The sequence below is a fragment of the Rattus norvegicus genome, chromosome 7, assembly GCF_036323735.1.
Source record: "Rattus norvegicus strain BN/NHsdMcwi chromosome 7, GRCr8, whole genome shotgun sequence".
Classification (NCBI taxonomy): Eukaryota; Metazoa; Chordata; class Mammalia; order Rodentia; family Muridae; genus Rattus; species Rattus norvegicus.
This window is the reverse complement of record NC_086025.1, coordinates 23,217,700-23,237,870: the sequence shown is the minus strand read 5'-3', so window position 1 is coordinate 23,237,870 and position 20,171 is coordinate 23,217,700. Positions and strand designations below refer to the sequence as shown.

Genomic DNA, 20,171 nt, shown 5'->3' with positions numbered 1-20,171 from the left:
AACACCCTCTCCCCTTCTCTTCCAGCCTGCCTGTGTGTTCATGGGACATGTGACAACAGACTGGACAGCGATGGAGCCTGCCTGTCAGGGACATGCCGAGAAGGCACAGCTGGGCGGTTCTGTGACAAGCAGACATCAGCCTGTGGGCCCTATGTGCAATTTTGTCACATTCATGCCTCCTGTGAATACAGCAATAAGACAGCCAGGTAGGTCACAGCCCAAGGCTACTCTGTTGCCTGTGGGTGGAGCCAGCCCATATCGAATGCTTTATGACAGTGTGGATCTTGTGGAAGCTATGAGCTGAATCTAAATCTCAGCTCTGCTTGCTTTGAAAGGCAGCAGCTGTGTGACCTTGGGCAGGTTGGCTTACCTCTCTGAGCTTCACTTTCCTCATTAGTAGTGATGTCCCCTACCTAACAGAACAGTAGAAAAGAGTGAAAGAACAGAGTGCAAGAGCATGGTGTCCCAGGCTGGATCTCTCACTATGACAAGCCACTTAGGAAGACAGCAAAGGCTGGAGAGTGCAGAGTCAATTCTAACACTTCGCAATGCTAAAGCAAGAGAACTGCTGTAGACACAGTCTGGACTGTAACAAGACCTTGTCTCAAAAAGATCCAAAATGCGGAAGGGGTGTTAGAGAGGTGATTCAGCCAGGAAGAGCACTTGCTGCTCCTCCAGAGGATCTGAGTCATGTTATTATCACCCATGCCTGCAACCACAGCTCCAGGGGATCCAACGGTCTTTTGGCCTCTATGGGTGTGTGTGTGTGCATGTGTATGTGTGTGTGTGTGTGTGTGTGTGTGTGGTCTGTGTGTGTGTGTATGTGTGTGTGCGTGCTTATGTATGTATGTATACAGGTGTCTGCATGTATTCTTTGTCTATGTGTATATATATATATTATGTGTGTCTCTGTGTCTGTGTGTGTCTGCATCTGTGTGTATCTGTGTATCTGTCTGTGCCTGTGTGTCGGTGTGTTTCTGTGTCTCTATGTGTTTCTTTGTGTGTTTGTGTGTATGTTTGTCTGTGTGTACGTGAGTGCACTTCTGTATGTCTCTGTGTCTGTGTGTGTCTGTGTATATGTGAGTGTGTCTCTGTGTGTCTCTCTGTGTGTGTGTGTGTGTGTGTGTGTGTGTGTGTGTGTGTGTCCCACTACGTATCCAGTCATTGCAATCATGAACTTGGACAGCACAACGTCAAGTCCCTGCATGGGAACTCAGAGGCAAATTGGGTGGTTTATTTCAGCTCTCTGGGCCTCTGCCTTTAACAAAAATCAAAATGGAATCAAGGAAGGAAAAAAGGAAGGAAGGAAGGAGGGAGGGAGAGAGAGAGGGAAGAAGACTGATCTGTCTTGCTACTGTGACGAAATACCCAGAGAAAATCAGTTTAAAGACAGAAGAGTTGGTTTTGACTCACATAGTTTCAGGGGACAGACCATCGTGGTAGGGACACCATGGTGGCAGGAGCTTGAGGCAGCTGGTCAGGTGAGCTCCTCAGTGGGACAACAGAGATAGATGATGTGTGTGCTCAGTTTGTTTCCTCTGTATTCAGTCCTGGACCCGAGGCTGTGAAGTGGTACTGTCCATATCAGAGTAGGTCTCGGGACCTCAGACAGCCAAATCCACATGATCTCTCATGGCTGTGCCCAGAGACTAACCTATCCTAGGTAATCCCCAATGGGTGTGCCCAGAGACTAAGATAACCTAGATAATCCCCAACAGGTGTGCCAGAGGCTAGCCTAACTTAGGTGACCCATCACAGATGTGCCCAGAGGCTTGTCTCGTGGTTGCTTCTATGTCTGCTCAATCTGCCAATCACAGAAGGAAAGCCAAGAAACTCCCATGCTCTGAAGACATCTTTACTTACAAGCACTGTCAGTAGCAGCTCTCCCCCCATAAAAGGTCGAATGGTGGAAAGACTTCTGCTCATTCCTTTAACCCTGTAGCAGCTACAGTAGCTTTGGGGAGTAGCAAATGTCCTAGGAAGCTTGCTCTCCTCCAGCTCGAAGTCAGTGACCACCTCAAACACCTTGGAGGAAACATTGGGTACCTGGAATCCCAGTCCAGTTCTTATTTTACCTTTGCTTAGTCACCGGCTTGTTTTGGGGAGTGGGGTGGGGGCTGTCACCCTGGGGAGAGCAGAGACTTGATGTCTTTCCCGTGGTTACATGATAGAAACTGGAGATCTTATCCATTTGTATATGCTACAAATCATCTGAGTAAAATAACCCTCGGAGCCTCTTGCATCGCCCACAGTGGGCTGTCTGCATGGTCTGCATGACCGCAGGCAGCTCAGAAGCCTGTGTGGGAAAAAATCAAGCTCTCTTTCTGTCTGGATGCCAGACAATTGTCGATAGCTTTCTTAAGCATTCGTTGCTGAAGGTTTAGGAGTGCATGGAGGTTTGATGGAAGCCATGCAGCATCCTCAGCCTCCATTGGAGGATACTCAGTAGATATGGATCCAACCAGTGAGCAAGTGAACAGTAAAGGAGCAAATGGCTCCCATTAAATAGAAAAGGTGTTATGATGTGCACGCACGCATGTGCGTGCATGAGTAAGTGTGTGTGTGCCTGTGTGTATATATATATGTGTGTATGTGTGTGCCTGTGTGCATGCCTGCACATTTGTGTGTGTATGTGTGTCTGTGTGTCTGTGTGTGTGTATCTGTGTGTCTGTGTGTGTGTCTGCGTGTGTGTATGTATCTGTGTGTCTGCGTGTGTGTGTTGTATGTGTGTGTGTATGTGTGTATGTGTGTGTGTGTGTGTGTGTGTGTGTGTAGTGGGGGTGGTATATGAAGGACCAGAGAAAGGGAGAGAGCTCTCACCTGATCAGTATGTTTAGGTATTTTCAGACCTGTGCCCACAGTTTTCGTCTCAAACTAGTCTGGAGCAGAAGGTTGTAAACAGTCAGGTTCTGGTCCACTAAGCGCAAGTTAGCTGCCACCACTGTACCTGATGGTGCCAGTGAATTCCAATAAACTTCCCACAACCATCGGACCCATTTTCCAAGTGAGAAGACAGTGTCCCCGCCTCGAAGAGACAAAGGCGGGCCACACGATGGCTAAAGTGGAGCTTGAATCCCCAACCAGCCTTGACAGCTGGCACCCAAAGTCATCCACCCATGTTTGCACCCAGGCGTCCTGCACAAAGCTAATCCAGCCCAGGCCTTTCTGGCTCCTCCCTAGGGGGCTCTACGCAGCCTCGTGACTAGCGTTGGGTACCTTGGGCTGATTTTGTGCATTCTCTTCCACAGCTGTGTCTGCAATGAGGGCTATGAAGGAGATGGAGTTCTGTGTTCTAAGAAGGACCCTTGCCTGGGACTGACTTCCAGAGGAGGCTGTAGTCCTAACGTGAGTGTTGTTTCTCAGAGTCACGTGCCCCGTTTCATTTCCTTTACCTTTAGTAGGTGGGCACAGCAGGAGTTACTGTGCCTCTGCAGAGATAAAAGCAGTTCATTAAGGGGAAAAATAACCTTCCACACGGATAACCTGCCAGGCTGCCTCCAAGTGCAACGGAAGACAATGACAGCTGCGAGCTTGTGTTTTATGTGTTTTATGTAGGTGTATGACGGGGAGGCAGCTCGGCAGGGGTGCTCGCTCAGACAGAGGAGGTGCTGACAGTCGAAGTCAGCAACATTCAGCCAGCCTTGAAGGGCTTCTGAGAAATGCTTCAGGCTTCTGTTTCCTGGCAAACCCAGACCCGGTGGGACCAGAGCCACCACCTTACACAGCCATTAGCACTGCCATTTGGAGGCTCACCCTGTGACCTGACACTTTTAAAAGAAATCCTGAGAAGCAGTGCCTGATTCATACTCACAAAGCACATTCGAAATGTCAGACTTTTTTTATATATATATCAGAGTTTTTGAAATAGCATGTAAAGGAATGGGTTTTTAGGGCCTTTTCATGTACACTGTCTTGTCTTTCTTCTTCTCCAGGCCCCTCCCATTCCCTTGCCCTCCTACCTTGGTCCTCCTCCTCCCTTCTATTAGCCCCCTTCTGCCTTCCTGTCAGATAGTCCAGTGGTCTCTTCCCTCCACTCTTTCCACAATAGAAACAATGTACGAGGCAGTCCTGGAGGCAGAGGAAGGAGGAGGGGGGTGGGTGGAGCAGCCTATGATAGGAAAGCACCGAAGACGGATGTGTATTATACATGTATGTGATCAACATGTATTATACATGTATGTGAAATGTCATGATGAAACCCATTAGTTTGTACAACTAATAAAACTCAAAAAGAGGGTGTCCCCCTTTCTACTATCATGATCCCTCTCCTAGCTTCATGACCAAGACGTGCACACATGTGCACACACACACACACACACAACCTACACACAGACACACAGACACACACCCCACACACACCACACACAGACACACACACATAGACACAGACACACACACACAACATACAACACACACATACACACACACCCCATAAACCCCACACACACACACCACACACTCCCCCCACATACACACACACACCACACACACATCCCACATACACACACACATCACACACCCCATACACCCCACACACAGACACACATGCACACACCCCATACACCCCACACACAGACACACATACACACACACCCCACACAGACACACATACACCACACACACACACACACACACACACACACACACCCCACACACACAATTATAACCTCAGATCCAAGTATAAGAAACAACAGGTGGCATTTGTCTTTTCCAAACTTTGAGTTTAAAGAGCATTCTTCTGTGGGTGTTCTCTGTGACACTCCCCAAATCCTGATCTTTTGGGGGCTCTGGGAAGGTGAAGTGTTGAGAATAACAATCTTTGCTTCATACTTCATAGCTAACAAGGACTCAAGTGTATCTGATCTCATTTCTTTTTTTTTTTTTTTTTATTAACTTGAGTATTTCTTATATACATTTCAAGTGTTATTCCCTTTCCCGGTTTCCGGACAAACATCCCCCTCCCCCCCTCCCCTTCCTTATGGGTGTTCCCCTCCCAACCCTCCCCCCATTGCCGCCCTCCCCCCATAGTCTAGTTCACTGATCTCATTTCTTATTGCCCTAACCCAGTGAGGGAGCTATGGTTAGCGTCCTCTTCTTACTAAGGACAGACTCTGGAGAATTAAGGAACTTGCCTACATTTTGCTTCTGTTACCACAGCCACGTCCACCTAGTGTCTTTCAAACATTGCTACCACTGTCTGGCCTTAACACTTCTATCTAGCCACAGCTGAACAGTTCGTTTCCTTGCTTCTCTAGCACTCCCCAGGTATACACAACCAGAGTGGTTTGAAGCAAATTATATCCTTTCTCTCAGGCTTAACCCCTTTCAGCAACCCTCCTGGGCCTGGGGATGAAATTGAGACACAACTTCAGAAGGTCCTGCCTACCAGATCTCCCAGTGACTGAGCCCCATGACCTCAACAGCCTCGGGACCTCTCTTCCTTTCCTGGAGTCCTTCGGCTCCATATATTCTCCATGTATATTGCTACTTTTCTTGCTACTGTAACAAAATATTTAACAAAAGCAATTCGGGAAGAAGGTGCTTGTTTTAGCTCTTGATTCAAGAGTATACTCTTGGGTGAGTCAGGGCACCAAAAATACCAGGGAGCTGGCCATACTGCATCTACGGTTATAAAGCAGAGAGTGTGGTATCTTGGCACTCAGAACATTCTCCTGTTTATTCTGTCTAGGACTTGAATGCATTTAAGGTGGGTCTTCTTATCTCAGTTAACCTAACCCAGAAACTCCCTAGCAGACGTGCCCAGAGGTTTGTTTCCTATGTGAATCCGAATGCTATCAAGTTGACAATATTAACCATGACTTCCCCTGGATCGAGAGTCATAGTATAGCTTAGAGAAGCTTGGGCCCCAACATCATGGTGCCCCAGATTCATGCTTCTCTCTGTAGCTGTGTGATCTTGGGGACACCTCTTTCCCCCTTCTATAAAATAAAGATAATCATAGTGTTTGCTTCCAGAGCAGGGGTTCTCAACCTGTGGGTTACAACCCCTTTTGGGGGTCAAATGATATCAGATATCCTGCATATCAGATATTTACATTACGATTCACAACTAGCAAAATTACAGTTATAAAGTAGCAAAGAAATAATAATTTAATGGCTGGGGAAATCAGCACAACATGAGGAGCTGTAGTAAAGGGTCACGGCATTAGGAAAGTTGAGAACCACTGTTCCTGGAGACCCTTTACTTCTGTAAGTCAATAAAAGCAGTCTCTGGCTGAATCAGTAACAGAGTGTGTTGATGGGTATAGCCCTTAGCTGACCAGTTCCAAGCAATCTTGTCCAGATCACCCAGTTGCTTTATTATGCTCACATGAATAACCGTTTCTCATTTCCATCGAACTCTATGCAGCTATGTTTCTAGAATATTCTTCCAGATCCTTTCTGCCTTTGGCATGCCACTGGCCTGTGGTTTCAGAGGCCTTACTTTTGCTCTCCCTCCTGCAGGCAGAATGCATCCAAACCAGCACCGGGACATACAGCTGTGTGTGCCAGCAGGGCTGGACAGGGAACGGAAGAGACTGTGTGGGGATCAACAACTGCCTGCTGCCTAGCTCTGGTGGCTGCCACGACAATGCCACCTGCTTATATGTAGGCCCTGGGCAGGTGGGTAACTTGGGGAAGAAAGAAAAGAGGAAGCAGGATTCCTACTGGGACTGTTTTTTATCACAACCACAGAAGTGCTTTGGTTTGAAGTTACTGTGGCTTGGCCCTCAGTTGTGGTAGGAAGAATGGGTTGATTATCATAATGAGTCTGAGACAGCAGTGTCACCGTGGTACCACAGAAGAGGCACTGTGGTTACAGTACCTTACAGATACGATACTTACAGAAGAGGACCTGTGATACCGGAGACGTTAGCGACAGGTTAGTGGTTTCTTCTGTGGCACAGAAAACCGATCAATCTCACTATGACACACAGTCAGAATTCACAGATGCCTCGGTCACCACCTGCCCCTTGGATCACACACATGTATCTACAACATTCTATAGATTGTTGCCTAATTTTAAGTGGCTTCTGATGTGTTTATAAAAAGATAAAGAGAGGGGGGTATGTTCTGTGGAAGTGTGGTGAGGTATGGGGGAAGGGGGTGCCTCAGTGGGCTCCATGTTGAGGTATCCTTTCTCCCTGAGGGACCAGCCACATGATGGCATAGTATAGAATAGAGTTTATTCAAAGCATGGGCAGGGAAGTTAAGGGGGTAGTAGAGAAAGGGGGAGAAGGGGAGAGAGAGAGAGAGAGAGAGAGAGAAGAAGAAGAAGAAGAAGAAGGAGGAGGAGGAGGAAGAGGAAGAGGAAGAGGAGAAGGAGGAGGAAGAGGAAGAGGAAGAGGAGGAGGAAGAGGAAGAGGAGGAGGAAGAGGAAGAGGAAGAAGAGGAGGAAGAGGAGGAAGAGGAAGAGGAGAAGGAGGAAGAGGAAGAGGAGAAGGAGGAAGAAGAGGAGGAGGAAGAGGAGGAGGAGGAAGAGGAGAAGGAGGAGGAAGAGGAGGAGGAAGAAGAGGAGGAGGAGGAGGAGGAGGAGGAGGAGGAGGAGGTGGAGAAGGAGGAGGTGGAGAAGGAGAAGGAGGAGGAGGAGGAGGAGGAGGAGAGAGACCAGCCATAGTATGTGGAAAGGAGCGGGGAAGGAATGGGGAGAGAGTTGGGGCAGGAAGGCAAGAACAAGAGAGGAACAAGAGAGAACAAGAGAGAAGAGGGGACAAGCAGCCCCTTTTATAGTGTCAGGCCTACTGACTGTTGCCAGGTAACTGTGGGGTGGAGCTTAGACAGAATGCTAACAGCTTCATTTCATGAAAAGAAGCAGAGGCTACTGCCTGGGAATTAGTGAGTCACAGAAGAAGAGATAAACAGACTACATTAAGATTGTGGCCATGGGGGGCTGGGGATTTAGCTCAGTGGTAGAGCGCTTACCTAGGAAGCGCAAGGCCCTGGGTTCGGTCCCCAGCTCCGAAAAAAAGAACCAAAAAAAAAAAAAAAAAAAAAAAAAGATTGTGGCCATGGAAATGATGGTCCCCACTCCCATCTTTCATGTGCCTCCTCTTCCCCCAAACAGTATAGGCTTGCTCCATCAAGTCAGGGGAGCACAAGACTAGAAGGTAAGAACCAGGATCTTCCCTCTCCCACACCCCTTTTGAATGACATACAGTTTCTCACACTTGTGTTCTGAAGCAGGACTTTATCAAACCTTCCGATCATTTGGTTGAGACATGCATGTTCCCCATGAGGCTGGGCACAGTGTAAGGCTCAACCTTGTTTTCTGTGGTGGCTTCAGGCCTTCCACCACAGCCTCCTGCCTTACAGGACACATTTCCTTGTGTGTGTCAGGAGCTGGGGCAGCACAGTGCTTGAGTCACGGTGCTTGGTGAGACCTAGAGGCAGACCATGCCCTCCTTCACTCTAGGAAGGAATTCACCCAGCAGATGAAGGTCTGCCCCAGTCGATGTGCCAGGAAGTACGTAGAGAAAGATATCTTTAAGAGCCTCTGGTGCTATTCCTTCTCCTCCCTCTTCCCAGCTCCAGGAACTGAGTATCTCTCCTGTGAAAGCAATTCAGGGCTAACACTCACAGGGCAGTAAAGGGGAGGCTAATGCTTAGAGCATTGGGACTCCATAGGAGCTCGTGACTACCAAACAAAGGGATCTTCTTGGAAGTCTTCCTAGTGAGACTCCCCTCAGGTGGCTAAAAGGTAATGAAGGTGACCAGGAGAAAGGGTGTAAGGAGAGGATGGCAAGAACACACAGGATACCGCCCGGCCCACTTCCCTCTTGGGAAATTAAATTTTGAAGTACCAGGCCAGGTGATGTTCCAGGTCCCTCCAGTTCAACATCTATTCATATAGTGCTAAGGCTTCATTCACTGTGCTGAGTAACTTAGGTCATGTCTTGGTTACTTTTTTTTTTAAGATTTATTTATTTATCATATAGAAGTACACTGTCGCTGTCCTCAGACACACCAGAAGGGGGCATCAGATCCCATTACAGATGGTTGTGAGCCACCATGTGGTTGCTGGTAATTGAACTCAGGACCTCTGGAAGGGCAGTCGGTGCTCTTGAACACTGAGCCATCTCTCCAGCCCTTGGTTACTTTTCTGTTGCTGTGAGGAGACACCGTAACTAAGGCAACTTAAAAAAGAAAGCATTTAACGGGGGGGGGGGGGGGGGGGCGGCGGCGGGGGAGTTGCTTACGGTTTCAGAGGTTTAGCCTGTGGCCAACATGGTAGAGAACGCAGCAATAGGCCAGGTGTGGTGCTGAAACAGTAGCTCAGAGTGTATATTTTATCTGCAGTTTGGAAGCATAGAGACAGGCAGGCAGGCAGGCAGGCAGGCAGGCAGACAGACAGACAGACTTGGTCCGGTGTGGGCTCTCGAAACCCCAATGCCCACCCCAGTGACACGCCTCCTCCAACAAAGCCACACCTCCTCCACTGAGGCCACGCCTCCTAATCCATCCCCAAACAGTTCCGGCAACTAAGAACCGAACATTCAGATACATGAGCCTGTGGGACCGTTCTCATTCAGACCACCTTGGACCACCATGAGTGCTGCTTAGGCAGTGACAACCAGGGGTGGGGAAAGTGTGAGGATATATTTGGATTGCTGGGGAGTCTGTCGGTTTTAATAGAAAATCCCTTTACCTGTGCATTCCTGGAGAAGGAAAAAACGGCAGGGTCCTGGAAAAGTAAGTAGCGGCTCTCCAGTGACTGAACTGCCCACGAGAATTAAAAGTAAGGACTCTAAGGCACATTTGTGCAGCCATAATACTAAGAACACTATTCACACTCATCAAAAGCGGACACAACATGTAATGAAGTCTCAGTCAGCCTTCGAAAGGAATCTGACACATGCTATAGCCTAGTTGAACTTGAAGACTCACCAGAGATTCCCCTTATATGAAATATATATATATATATATATATATATATATATATATATATATATATATATAATTTTTATTTTATGTTCTTTGGTGTTTGGCCTGCATGTGTGTCTGTGTGAGGGTGTCAGAAGCCCTGAAACTGGAGTTACAGATGGGTGTGAGCTGCCATGTGGGTGCTGGGAGTTGAGCCCTGGTCCTCAGCTGCTGAGCCACCTCTCCAGTCCCTTAAATGAAGTCTCTCGGGAGTCAAATTCATGAAGACAGATGGTAGTGGAGGATGGAGTTACTCATGAGCAGGAGCTTTCAGTTTGTGGGGATGAGGAAGGTTCTGGAATCACATCAGTGATGGTTGGACAGCAGTGCGAATATGCTTAATGCCCCAGAACTGTCTCCTAAAAATGGTTACAATGGTGAGTTTTGTCAGGTCTGCTTTACCAAATTTTTTAAGAAGATGAAAAAGGAAACACAAAGGTCTACATGAAAAGGTAAAGTTGGGGCTCACACAACCATAAAGACTGTGTGTGGCTGCTGAGGTAAAGTTGGGGCTCACACAACCATAAAGTCTGTGTGTGGTTGCTGAGGTAAAGTCGGGGCTCACACAACCATAAAGACTGTGTGTGGCTGCTGAGATAAAGTTGGGGCTCACACAAGTACAAAGACTGTGTGCGACTACTGAGGTAGGTGTAATGTGATACAGGGCTCAGAAGGCCACATGAAGGATGTCTGTCCAGCCCCGAGTTCTGTGCAGTCTCCTGGGTTAAGGATACCCTCCAGCACTGAAGCCTCCCTTACCTCTGCTCCCCTTTAGGCATAATAGACTACATCTTGTGATCATGCCCACCAAAACCCAGATCCCTCTTCCCTTGTTGGCTCAGACCGAACACTTTCACTGCCCCCCTCATTCCCATCGGGCTATGCTCATAACTGCAGAATTCAGGCTCTGTGGCCAGGGTGTGCACAAGCAAGGACAAACCCGACCTGAGGCTCTATACTGGGAACCTGGGCTGAAGGAAATAATCATGAATTGTTACACAAAGCAGAAGATGGAATAGTGGTATCTCCAAAGCCAAAGGAAGTGCACTTGAGAGGGGAAGGGGGAGGGGAGAAGGGGAGGGGAGGGAGAGGGGAGAAGGGATAGAGGGAGGGGAGAAGGGAAGGGGAGGGGATAAAGGAGAGGGGAAGAAAGGGGGAGAAGGGGAGGGGAGAGGAGAAGGGGGAGAGGGAGAGGAAAAGGGGAAGGGGGAGGGGAGAGGGGAAGAGGGAGGGGAGAAGGGAAGGGGAGGGGATAAAGGAGAGGGGAAGAACGGGGGAGAGGGGGAGGGGAGAGGAGAAGGGGGAGGGGGAGAAGGGAAGGGGAGGGGATAAAGGAGAGGGGGAGGAAAAGGGGAAGGGGGAGGGGAGAGGGGAAGAGGGAGGGGGAGAAGGGAGGGAGAGAAGAGCAGGGGGAGAGGAGGGAGAGGAAAGGGGGAGGGGGAGAGAGAGAGGAGAACCTGTCCCTTGCTCCTCCCATAGCCTTGGATGGCCTGCTGACCATCTTGGGTTGAGTCTCATTAACTAACCTCCAACTTCACATTGGCACAGCATTCTCCTTGTGCATACATCTCCTGTTTTCATGCGGATGCTGGTCCATTGGATCCTGGGTCCACTCTACTTAAATATGACCTCATCTTAAGAAACTGCATAGGAAGCACCCTATTTATAAATAAGGTCATGTTCTGGGCTACTGTAGGATTTCAACACGAATTTGGGGCTGGAGAGCACACTGCAGTATGCTCAGTGTGTACGTCCTCTCCTACAAACAAAGGTTAAATGTCCTGAGAGGAATGATGGAAGGGATAGTCTCTATAACATCCTCAAGAAATCAAGTGACCCCCCCCCACCTAAGATTGCCTTCACCCGGCTGCAGTTGGTTTGAAGAATTATTAGACACACCAAGTGGATACTAACTTTAATATCTGTGAATATTGCTTTAAAAAGACAAGCCAGTTTAGATCAAATATATAAGGTGTTAGGGTTGGGGACATAGAGGGGCTGTCCCAGTAGCTGATGAGCTTGGGTTTCCCCATGCATAGGGTGTGCTTGGGTTTCGTGCTGTTATAAAATATTGTATAACACACATACATTTGCCCTGTAAAACTTGCACAGCAGGTGAGACTGTCAAGGATAAACTCCACACAATGCAAGCCCCATTGGCTGCTTCCCACCACTGAATGGTGTTCTACCAACCCTGACTGAGGTGTACATACACTTTCAAAATCCATCCTGAGCAACTCTACTCCAGACATCCTTCCTCCACTCTGTTCATCTCTCCTGACATTTTCCATTCAGTTTAAATGCCTCCCCCCCCCCCCCCGGCTCTCTTGTCCTCTCTCTCAAGGCCCACAGTGTCCCACCTCTTAAGAGTGTTCTTAGAAGAATATCCCAAGCCCACCCCTCCCCCTCTGAACAGTAACAGTCCACAGCAGTCCATTCCCATAAGCACCTCCCAATCCAGCAGCTCCACAAAGCCCCTCCCCCAGCCGCACCATCGGACCCTTCCCGTTTACCTTCTAATGGACTTCTGCCGTTCTCCAGACTCATTGCCGACTCCATGATAATTCCCAGAGCATCTGTCTGGTTTAACTCACCTGAAGAAATTCTGTTACATCATTAAAGTGTCAAAATATTACATTTTCACAGAAAAAAGTTGGGAGATAAAATAGGAAGTTACTTCTAAGCTGATGTATTTCCCCCTTCCGGCCTTTTCCATGAGTAGATTGTTGGTGTCCTGGGCCCTGGAGTAATCTACTACAGTTTCACTGGTTCAATGCCTGCCACTGGCATGAAAACCTTCCCATTATCACGACATTGCCATCATCATACTCTATTGATTAGCTGCGTACAACTGGACCGCAGAGTATATATTTATATTTGAAAGTATATATTCTGCCCATAGGGCAAGTACGGGCTGAAATACATCCTGCACCCTGCCACTGGAGTAGGGGTCTAAGCCCTCAAACAAGAGGCACTTACTAGCTCCATCAGCAGTTGAGCCGTATGCAGTGGGTTGTCTATGCGGATGTGATGCCCAGAGTCCATCTGCTCAATGGGAAGGCATTATCTGAATTAGGCAGTGTCGTCAAGCTAGCAACAGCCTTGTCCATGGCTCTCCGCCACGTGAATAAGCCATGACTTGCTTAGCTTTTCCCTCTGCATATGGGGGCTCCGCTCTTCCATTGTGATGGCCATGAAGTCTAAGCTCTCCCTAGAGGCTTTTGTGAGGTCCAGAATTTTAACAGAAAGTTTAAAAAAGGCTATGACTGGGCAGCATAATGTGAATGTCGTGGTACTCAAGTACGGTTGACTACGCACAGTGACTTACAGTCTGGAATCTGGAGTCTCTGTTCTTCAGGTCGGTTGAATGGCAGCGGTTCTCATGGTCTGCTTTTCAGTGTAATGCGGGGCAAGGCTTGAGAGCACTTGCTTCGATAATCCCGCCTGTGTTCTTGGAATTGCAGAATGAATGTGAGTGCAAGAAAGGATTTCGAGGAAACGGGATTGACTGTGAACCCATCATATCATGCTTGGAACAAACAGAGAAATGTCACCCCCTGGTGAGTTACCTGATGTTACGCTTCGATATTAGACACACGGAACATTTTTGAGAAGGAACAAAAATTGTGTGCTTTCTTCTTGCTGTGATCATAAAATACCTGAGCAAAACACCTTGAGGAAGAGGGTGTGTTAGACTCCTGGTTTCCAGGGCTGCATGGCCTCTGGGCTGTGTGTGGGGAGGTAGAGCATTGTGGTGAGGAACATGGAGTGATCAAGTGTCTGACTCATGACGGACAGGAACGCGACAGTGTAGGCATGTGCCCAGTGACCCACTTCTTCCAACTAGGCCCAACCTCTACAAGTTTTGAGCCCCTCCCAGTAGCATCACTAAGTTTTGAACCCATCAGTGGAGTCATGTTGATAAAATCAAAGTTTCATGATTTGGTCACCCCTCCCCCAATTTTATATATATATATATATATATATATATATATATATATATATAATATATATATATATATTGCATTAGGGAACAAGCTACTAACACAGTGTTCTTTGGAGGGGAGGTAATTCATATCCGAACCCTAGCAGCTCTATCTTGCTCTATCGATTCTCTCACCTCTGAAGAGCTTCCCTACACAGAATTCAAGCATCTATTGCAATCTCCACCCTGTTTCAAAGCTTAGAAGAAAAGATGCGAGGCAGCAGTTGAATTTGAATCTAAGATCCACAGAGTAAGTTTTGGGCAAGGGTTCAGTGTGCCCAAAATATTGCACAAGACGAGTTTATACATTCATCATCTGCCTGGAAATCAAATTTAACTCTCTTGGGATTTTTTTTCATTTGCTAAATCTGGCAGGGATGAAAAGAAGGATTTGTTGCGAATAAAAGCAGCAGGCACGAGCATCCTGCTGTAACGCTGGCCTGTCAGGATTGTTGCCACCATCTTTTACCCCTGAACGTGTGGAGGACTCTGTTGTAGTCGTTCCTGTAAAATCAGAGATTGGACCCCAGGGCCAAGTGCAACTAGGCAAGAGCTCTACCACACAATTCCAGGGTCTGAACCCCGAGTTCTTATCTTAGAGCCGACCATCTCGCAGATACTGACGAGCCGGGTCTACATCTTAGACAGGAAAGCAAGCCGTCTCTCCGTCTTGGTTTTCTCAGGCCACCTGTCAGTCCACTTCCTCTGGTGTTTGGAGCTGTGTTTGCCGAGAGGGCTATGAAGGAAATGGTGTCCTGTGCTACGGCAATGTGCTCATGGTAGGTCCCTGGTGAGAACCCCAAGTGCAAACAAAGTCACAGAGAACACACGGCAGGAAAATGGCCGTCTCAGCTAAGATAACCTTAGACGTGCTCATCTGCAGACCTCTTGTCTAAGAGATTTTTATATGAAGACGGCTTTTTTTTTTTATAGAGACCTCATGCTTGGTGAGTCCCTCATTTTCACAGGCTACAGCAGCTTTTATCTGGCACATTCTGCATGGAGTAGTCCTGACAACTTATGCTTGCCAATCTGTCTCAAACTTCCCAAGTGAGCTCCCTCCCTCTGCTGGGCTACATGGGATAGCTGACTTAGTGCCCCATTGGGTCTGTCCCATGCCTTCCATGGGTACCCAGAACACCCTGGTTTTGCCCATCCTGAATGAGGTCATGTGCGTGTGTGTACACAAATGACTTCTGTGTACACACACAAATGACTTCGGTGTCTTTCCAGGTCCTTTATACAGCAATATCTCATTTAAACCTCACAAGATTTATCTGGGATTAATGCTATTATGATACCCATTCCATGGGTCAGTAAACAGAGGCTGAGCACACTTACTTGCTTGAGATGTTGGTATCTGATCATGCGCCTAGCCCAACACTTAACCCCCAGTAGAGAGTATTTTATTCATGCAGTATACGTCACACCCAACTGACACCACTCCCCTACCTCACTCTCCTCCAGCACTGGACTCTAATCTGAAGGGTGACACTCATCCCTCATCCCTATGTCACTTATCAAAATCCTGGGGTTTGGCACCAGATGAAATAAATAAATAGACAGGTGGACATAACCGCTCCTAGGTATGGAGGAGGAAAAGGTTTATTGTAGATAAAAGGTTAAATATAGCCCGAGGCAGAGATATCTGGTGGAGTCTAGAGGGAACACAGCCGAACTGAGCAGGACTGTCCATGTGAGAGGAGAAAGGGAGGGAGAGCAAGAAGAGAGATGAACCGTGACCCAAAAGCGATAGTCTGGGCTAAGAGACCAGGCAAGAAGTAAAAGGGCCAAAATGACCAGCTTAGCCAAAAATGGCTGTGTTATACAGGGAGGAGCAACTGCGGGAAGGGCAGCCCAGTTCCTAGGCTGGACAGTTCAGGTCAGGGGGCAGGTTATGCCAGCTGGGAGAACCCTGTACCTGGTAGAGATGGAAGGACTCTGGGAGAAGCTGGCTGGCCAGGGTCAGCTTTGATATGTTAACGGGCACAGCAGTTAGCAGTTTGTCTGGGCTTGAGACCTAACTCTGACAATGTTTTTCTCATATGGTAGGGTTCTCGTTCCTTTTCTCCTATGACACCTTCATTCTAGAAATCCCCTAGGACTGGCAGCCTATAACCAAAAGCCACTCCAGGCTTTTCCCTGCTGGCTGTGAGTCTCCCTGCTGTGTTCGAGGAGGTCCCACCCTTTGTTTCTCATTGGCTTTCATTCACGGTGTTAAACCAAGAAGGTGCCCCCAGCCCTGGAGCTGGGACTCACCTCTGGCAGGTCCAGTCCCCTGCCACGTTCTTATCCTTCCCTGGAAACAAACTGAAGTTCGAGACCTCTGCCTGTCACTGTAGTCTCCTTCTGTAGGCCCTGGCAAAGCCACAGTGCAAGTCCAGGCAAGTTCACCAGACGCCAGCCTGCAGCTCCATACTGGTTCTGACTGGAGGCTGTTGCTGAGCTCTGGGTCCCTTGTTGGGGCCTAGGTGGCTGTGTTTCTTACCGGCAAGCTGGACTTAACTCAGTCTAACAAACATGTCCTCACTGTAGCTCATAGGCCTGTGCACACCAAGATAGCCATGATCCAAAATTGTTTTATGTAAACCGTTATCAAATCTGGTGTTTCTGGAGGTTTTTTTTTTTTTTTTCCTTTTTAATCGTTCTCTGTTTTGCGGTTCTCAAGTATGAACTTTGTGGATAATGACATCATTTTGTAGTGTTGAAAGGTTGGACGTACCTACTTCTAAACAGTTCTCAATCTGTGGGTCACGACCCTTTTGGGAGTCAACCAACCCTCTCACAGGGCTTACCTAAGACCACTGAAAAACACTGAAAATATTTATATTACAATTCATAACTGTACCAAAATTACAGTTATGAGGTAGCAATGAAAACAATTTTAGGGGGTTGGGGGAATCACCTCAAAATGAGGAACTGAATTAAGGGGTTGCCAGCGTTAGAAAGGTTGAGAACCAGTGCTCTAAGGGTAGTCAGGCCCCTGAGTGTGAAGGCTCTTGTTCAGCCTGGGGAGGCTGCTACTACAGATGATACGGCTTGAGAGGGCCGCTGCAGGCTGTCCACACTGAGATAATACTTGTGTGTTCTCTTTCTCCTTCGGCCCTTCTTCGAACAAACGAATAAGGAACTGTCGTTTCTGCCTGAAGCAGCTGTGTTTTACCAGTGGATAAATGTGAGTCCATGAATTTGCACTTTAGCACTGGCAATAGAAATCGTTTTAGAGATCTGGAGTTTGTACAGTAGAAAACTGGAAATGTGTCTGGGGCCTGGGTTGGGGAGTTGAGGGGAGGTTGGGGGAGTTCCCTGTGCAGCAGCAGCTCCTCCCCTTGCCTGCACTGTAGAATCATGGGGGCACCCCACCCCTGGAGACTCTGATGTGGTAAGTCAGGGCCTTTGGCCTGGACACCAGTGACAACATGTTTAGCCAAGCTGGAAATTGCTGGTCCAAGTTAAAGTGGGGTGGCTGGGTTCAAATACACAAAAACATGACTATCACATAGTTCTCCCTTTGGAAGCTCAGGGTGATTTATGTCATAATTCACTAAGATTTGGACTTAGAGTTGACAACTAGGGAGCTTCATGTGCCTCCCTCTCTGCTTAACATACTGGCTTACTCTACCCCTGGAGAGGATCAAACAGAGTCTAACCTCACCCCGCCCCAGTGTCTGCGCCTCCATTCATCCCCTTTGGCTGAATGGATCAGGGTGTCTGACCTAGCCAGACAACATAACAGAGTGTTTGTCCCTTTAAAGAAGTATGTGCCAAAATAGGTCCTGCTCAGTCAGCATTCACTCAGAGAACAGCACCCTGTATCTTCCAGAACATTCTAGGAACCACTTGTTTTGACAGGGAGGCTCTGTGTACAACTCTCTCCCTAGAGGCAAGGCCAGGGACTCTCCCTTTCTCGGTATGTTGGGTTCCTTGTAACGATACCACACGCAGTCTCAGCCCACCCCAGTGTACCCAGTAGCAGGCTGGACAGGCCACATTTCCCCCAGTCTGCTTTACATGCTGTTGTGTTAGGAATTAACATCAGTTCCCACGGGAGCATGCACCAGAATCGGCAAGTTCTATAAACCCATCTAATTGTTGAATGTAACAGATTTTCTGGGCATGCATAAGACGTAGTAAAGTTCGATCCAGGCTTTCATTCTCTGCAACTTCCTCAGTCTTACCCTAAAGATACTGAGCAATTCACATCGTCCTCTGTGTGTATGCATATGCACACATAACACACATGCCTGCGCAGCGAGACTATTCATCTGGCTTTTCATTCAGACTTACAATGGCAAAGTATGACCCAATCAGGATAATCCATATCGTTATAAAGATCCACACATTAAAGAGAAAAAAGATTGATTCTCAAAACAGATTGTTAAGTCACCAGTCACTGGCTAGGCGAACTTGGGGAAGGAAAGCCTAGTGTCTTCCCAGCATTCCCTGGAGTTGTGTCACATGGGAAGCCATCATCTCTGACAGCATACAAGTCAGCCTGCTCATCCCTAACAGTACTCTGGCCACTTTCTTTTCCCCTGTGATTCAGAATGCTTCCCTGCAGTCCGTGCTGTCTACCACCTCGAATCTCACTGTCCTTGTGCCATCCCGGCGAGCCTTTGAAGACATGGACCAGAATGAGAAAAGCTTCTGGCTGTCACGGAACAATATTCCAGCCCTGATAAAGTGGGTGTCATTTACCTTATCTTCCACGGTATATGACTAGCATCCGGGGTGATCATTCCTTAGTTCTATGTAAAGAAGCCACAAGATCCTTCACTTCGTATGGTGCTCCTTGCAACCCTCCCCTAGGTCAGGAAAAGTTATCTGGTAACAGCTGACTCTAAGCCAGTGCTTCTCACCCTTCCTAATGCCGTGACCCTTTAATACAGTTCCTCAGGTTTCTGCTCCATGGACCGACCCCCAACCATAACATTATTTTTCTTGCTACTTCATAACCGAGGTTTTGCTATATATGTAAGATATCTGATAGATGACACACACCCCCAAGAAATCGTGACCCACAGGTTGAGAACCACTGCAAAACCAAGCAATGTGCTTTGAATAGCATTCAGTTAACCCTCCCAGCACCTCTGAGATGGGTGTTACAATTATTCCCACTTGACAGATGTGGGAAGCGAGGTAGAGTGGTTAATGACTAATTCTAGACAAGGCTTGCCTCTGCAAGGGTGAATGTGAAGTCAATATGGTAATCAGGCCCCAGAGCATATTCTCCTGTTCAGTGAAGCTACCATGTGCATGGATGTTCGGATATTCGTGATTCTTGTGATCTGTTCTTTTAGATACCACATACTACTAGGCAAGTATGGAGTGGCTGATCTGCAGGCCCTGTCATCACCTCACATGCTAGCGACATCCTTGCAGGGAAACTTCCTTCAGCTGGACAAGGCAGATGGGGTAAGAACGCTGTCACCCGGCTGTTTAGAGCCTGATACCTCTACTCATGTTGTCCTTTCTGAAGTTTTTGGGATGGAAACTTTTGGATATGTACACAGAGAGAACAGAAGCCTGTGTGAGCATCACCACGCACACATTTTAAAAAAAAAAAAAAGAGGAAAAAAACAGAAAACAACTAGGCTACAGCAGTATGTCCTTCGTTTCCTCATTGCTGTAATCGAGTATCTGACAAGTCAACTCAAGGGTTTATTTTGGCTCCCAGATTGAGGGTGCAGTCTGTCATCGAGAGGAAGTCATGATGGCCAGAGCTTGAGGCAATGGTCATACTGTCTACAGTCAGGAGAGGTTAATGAGAGGGTTCTCCACTAGCTTTCTAGTGTTTATGGAGTCCAGGACTCCAGCCCCTTTAAGGTAGGTCTTCCCACCTCAGTTAACCATTCTAAAAACACTCTTGTAGACATGCCTTGGGGCTCGTGCCATCGTGATTCTAGATCCTATCAAGTTGAAGATTAGCTATCACAAAAGGGAACATAGTTTTCTCCAATGGAGTGTCACTGGGTCTATCATCCATACTCTGTCCAGGGCAGGCCCCGTGCCCAGGAGTTGTTGGATAACACAGAATGAATCCTATGTTTGGTTTTGGGGTTTTGTTTACTTGTTTGTTCATTTTGTTTTGGTTTTGTAGAGGGAAATATTTTCTGTAATACTGCCTTTATGTTTGTTTCAATTTTCATTTTTTAAATTTTTTTTAAAGAGAGTACATAAATTAGGTGAGGAAGAAGGTAGGGAGGATCTGGGAGGAGTTGGGAGAAAGGGAAAACAGGATTAAAATATATTATATGAAAGAAAAA

The 20,171-nt window shown here is 47.5% G+C and overlaps 1 protein-coding gene across 5 annotated transcripts in view; it reads left to right on the top strand.

Annotated features, from left to right (window-relative positions):
• The window catches only part of Stab2 (stabilin 2), a 205,696-nt gene that overhangs the window by 104,763 nt on the left and 80,762 nt on the right, over window positions 1-20,171 (top strand). For 4 of the 5 annotated variants that reach the window (XM_063263071.1, XM_063263072.1, XM_039078516.2 and 1 more), the window contains 8 exons: window positions 26-206; window positions 3,249-3,345; window positions 6,465-6,623; window positions 13,385-13,480; window positions 14,589-14,684; window positions 17,033-17,080; window positions 18,452-18,588; window positions 19,206-19,320. In XM_063263071.1, coding sequence (XP_063119141.1) covers window positions 26-206; window positions 3,249-3,345; window positions 6,465-6,623; window positions 13,385-13,480; window positions 14,589-14,684; window positions 17,033-17,080; window positions 18,452-18,588; window positions 19,206-19,320 — 929 coding nt within the window. Of the gene's footprint in view, window positions 1-25; window positions 207-3,248; window positions 3,346-5,329; window positions 5,376-6,464; window positions 6,624-13,384; window positions 13,481-14,588; window positions 14,685-17,032; window positions 17,081-18,451; window positions 18,589-19,205; window positions 19,321-20,171 lie in introns of all 5 variants that reach the window. The other variant, NM_001246357.2, reaches the window with a different exon arrangement.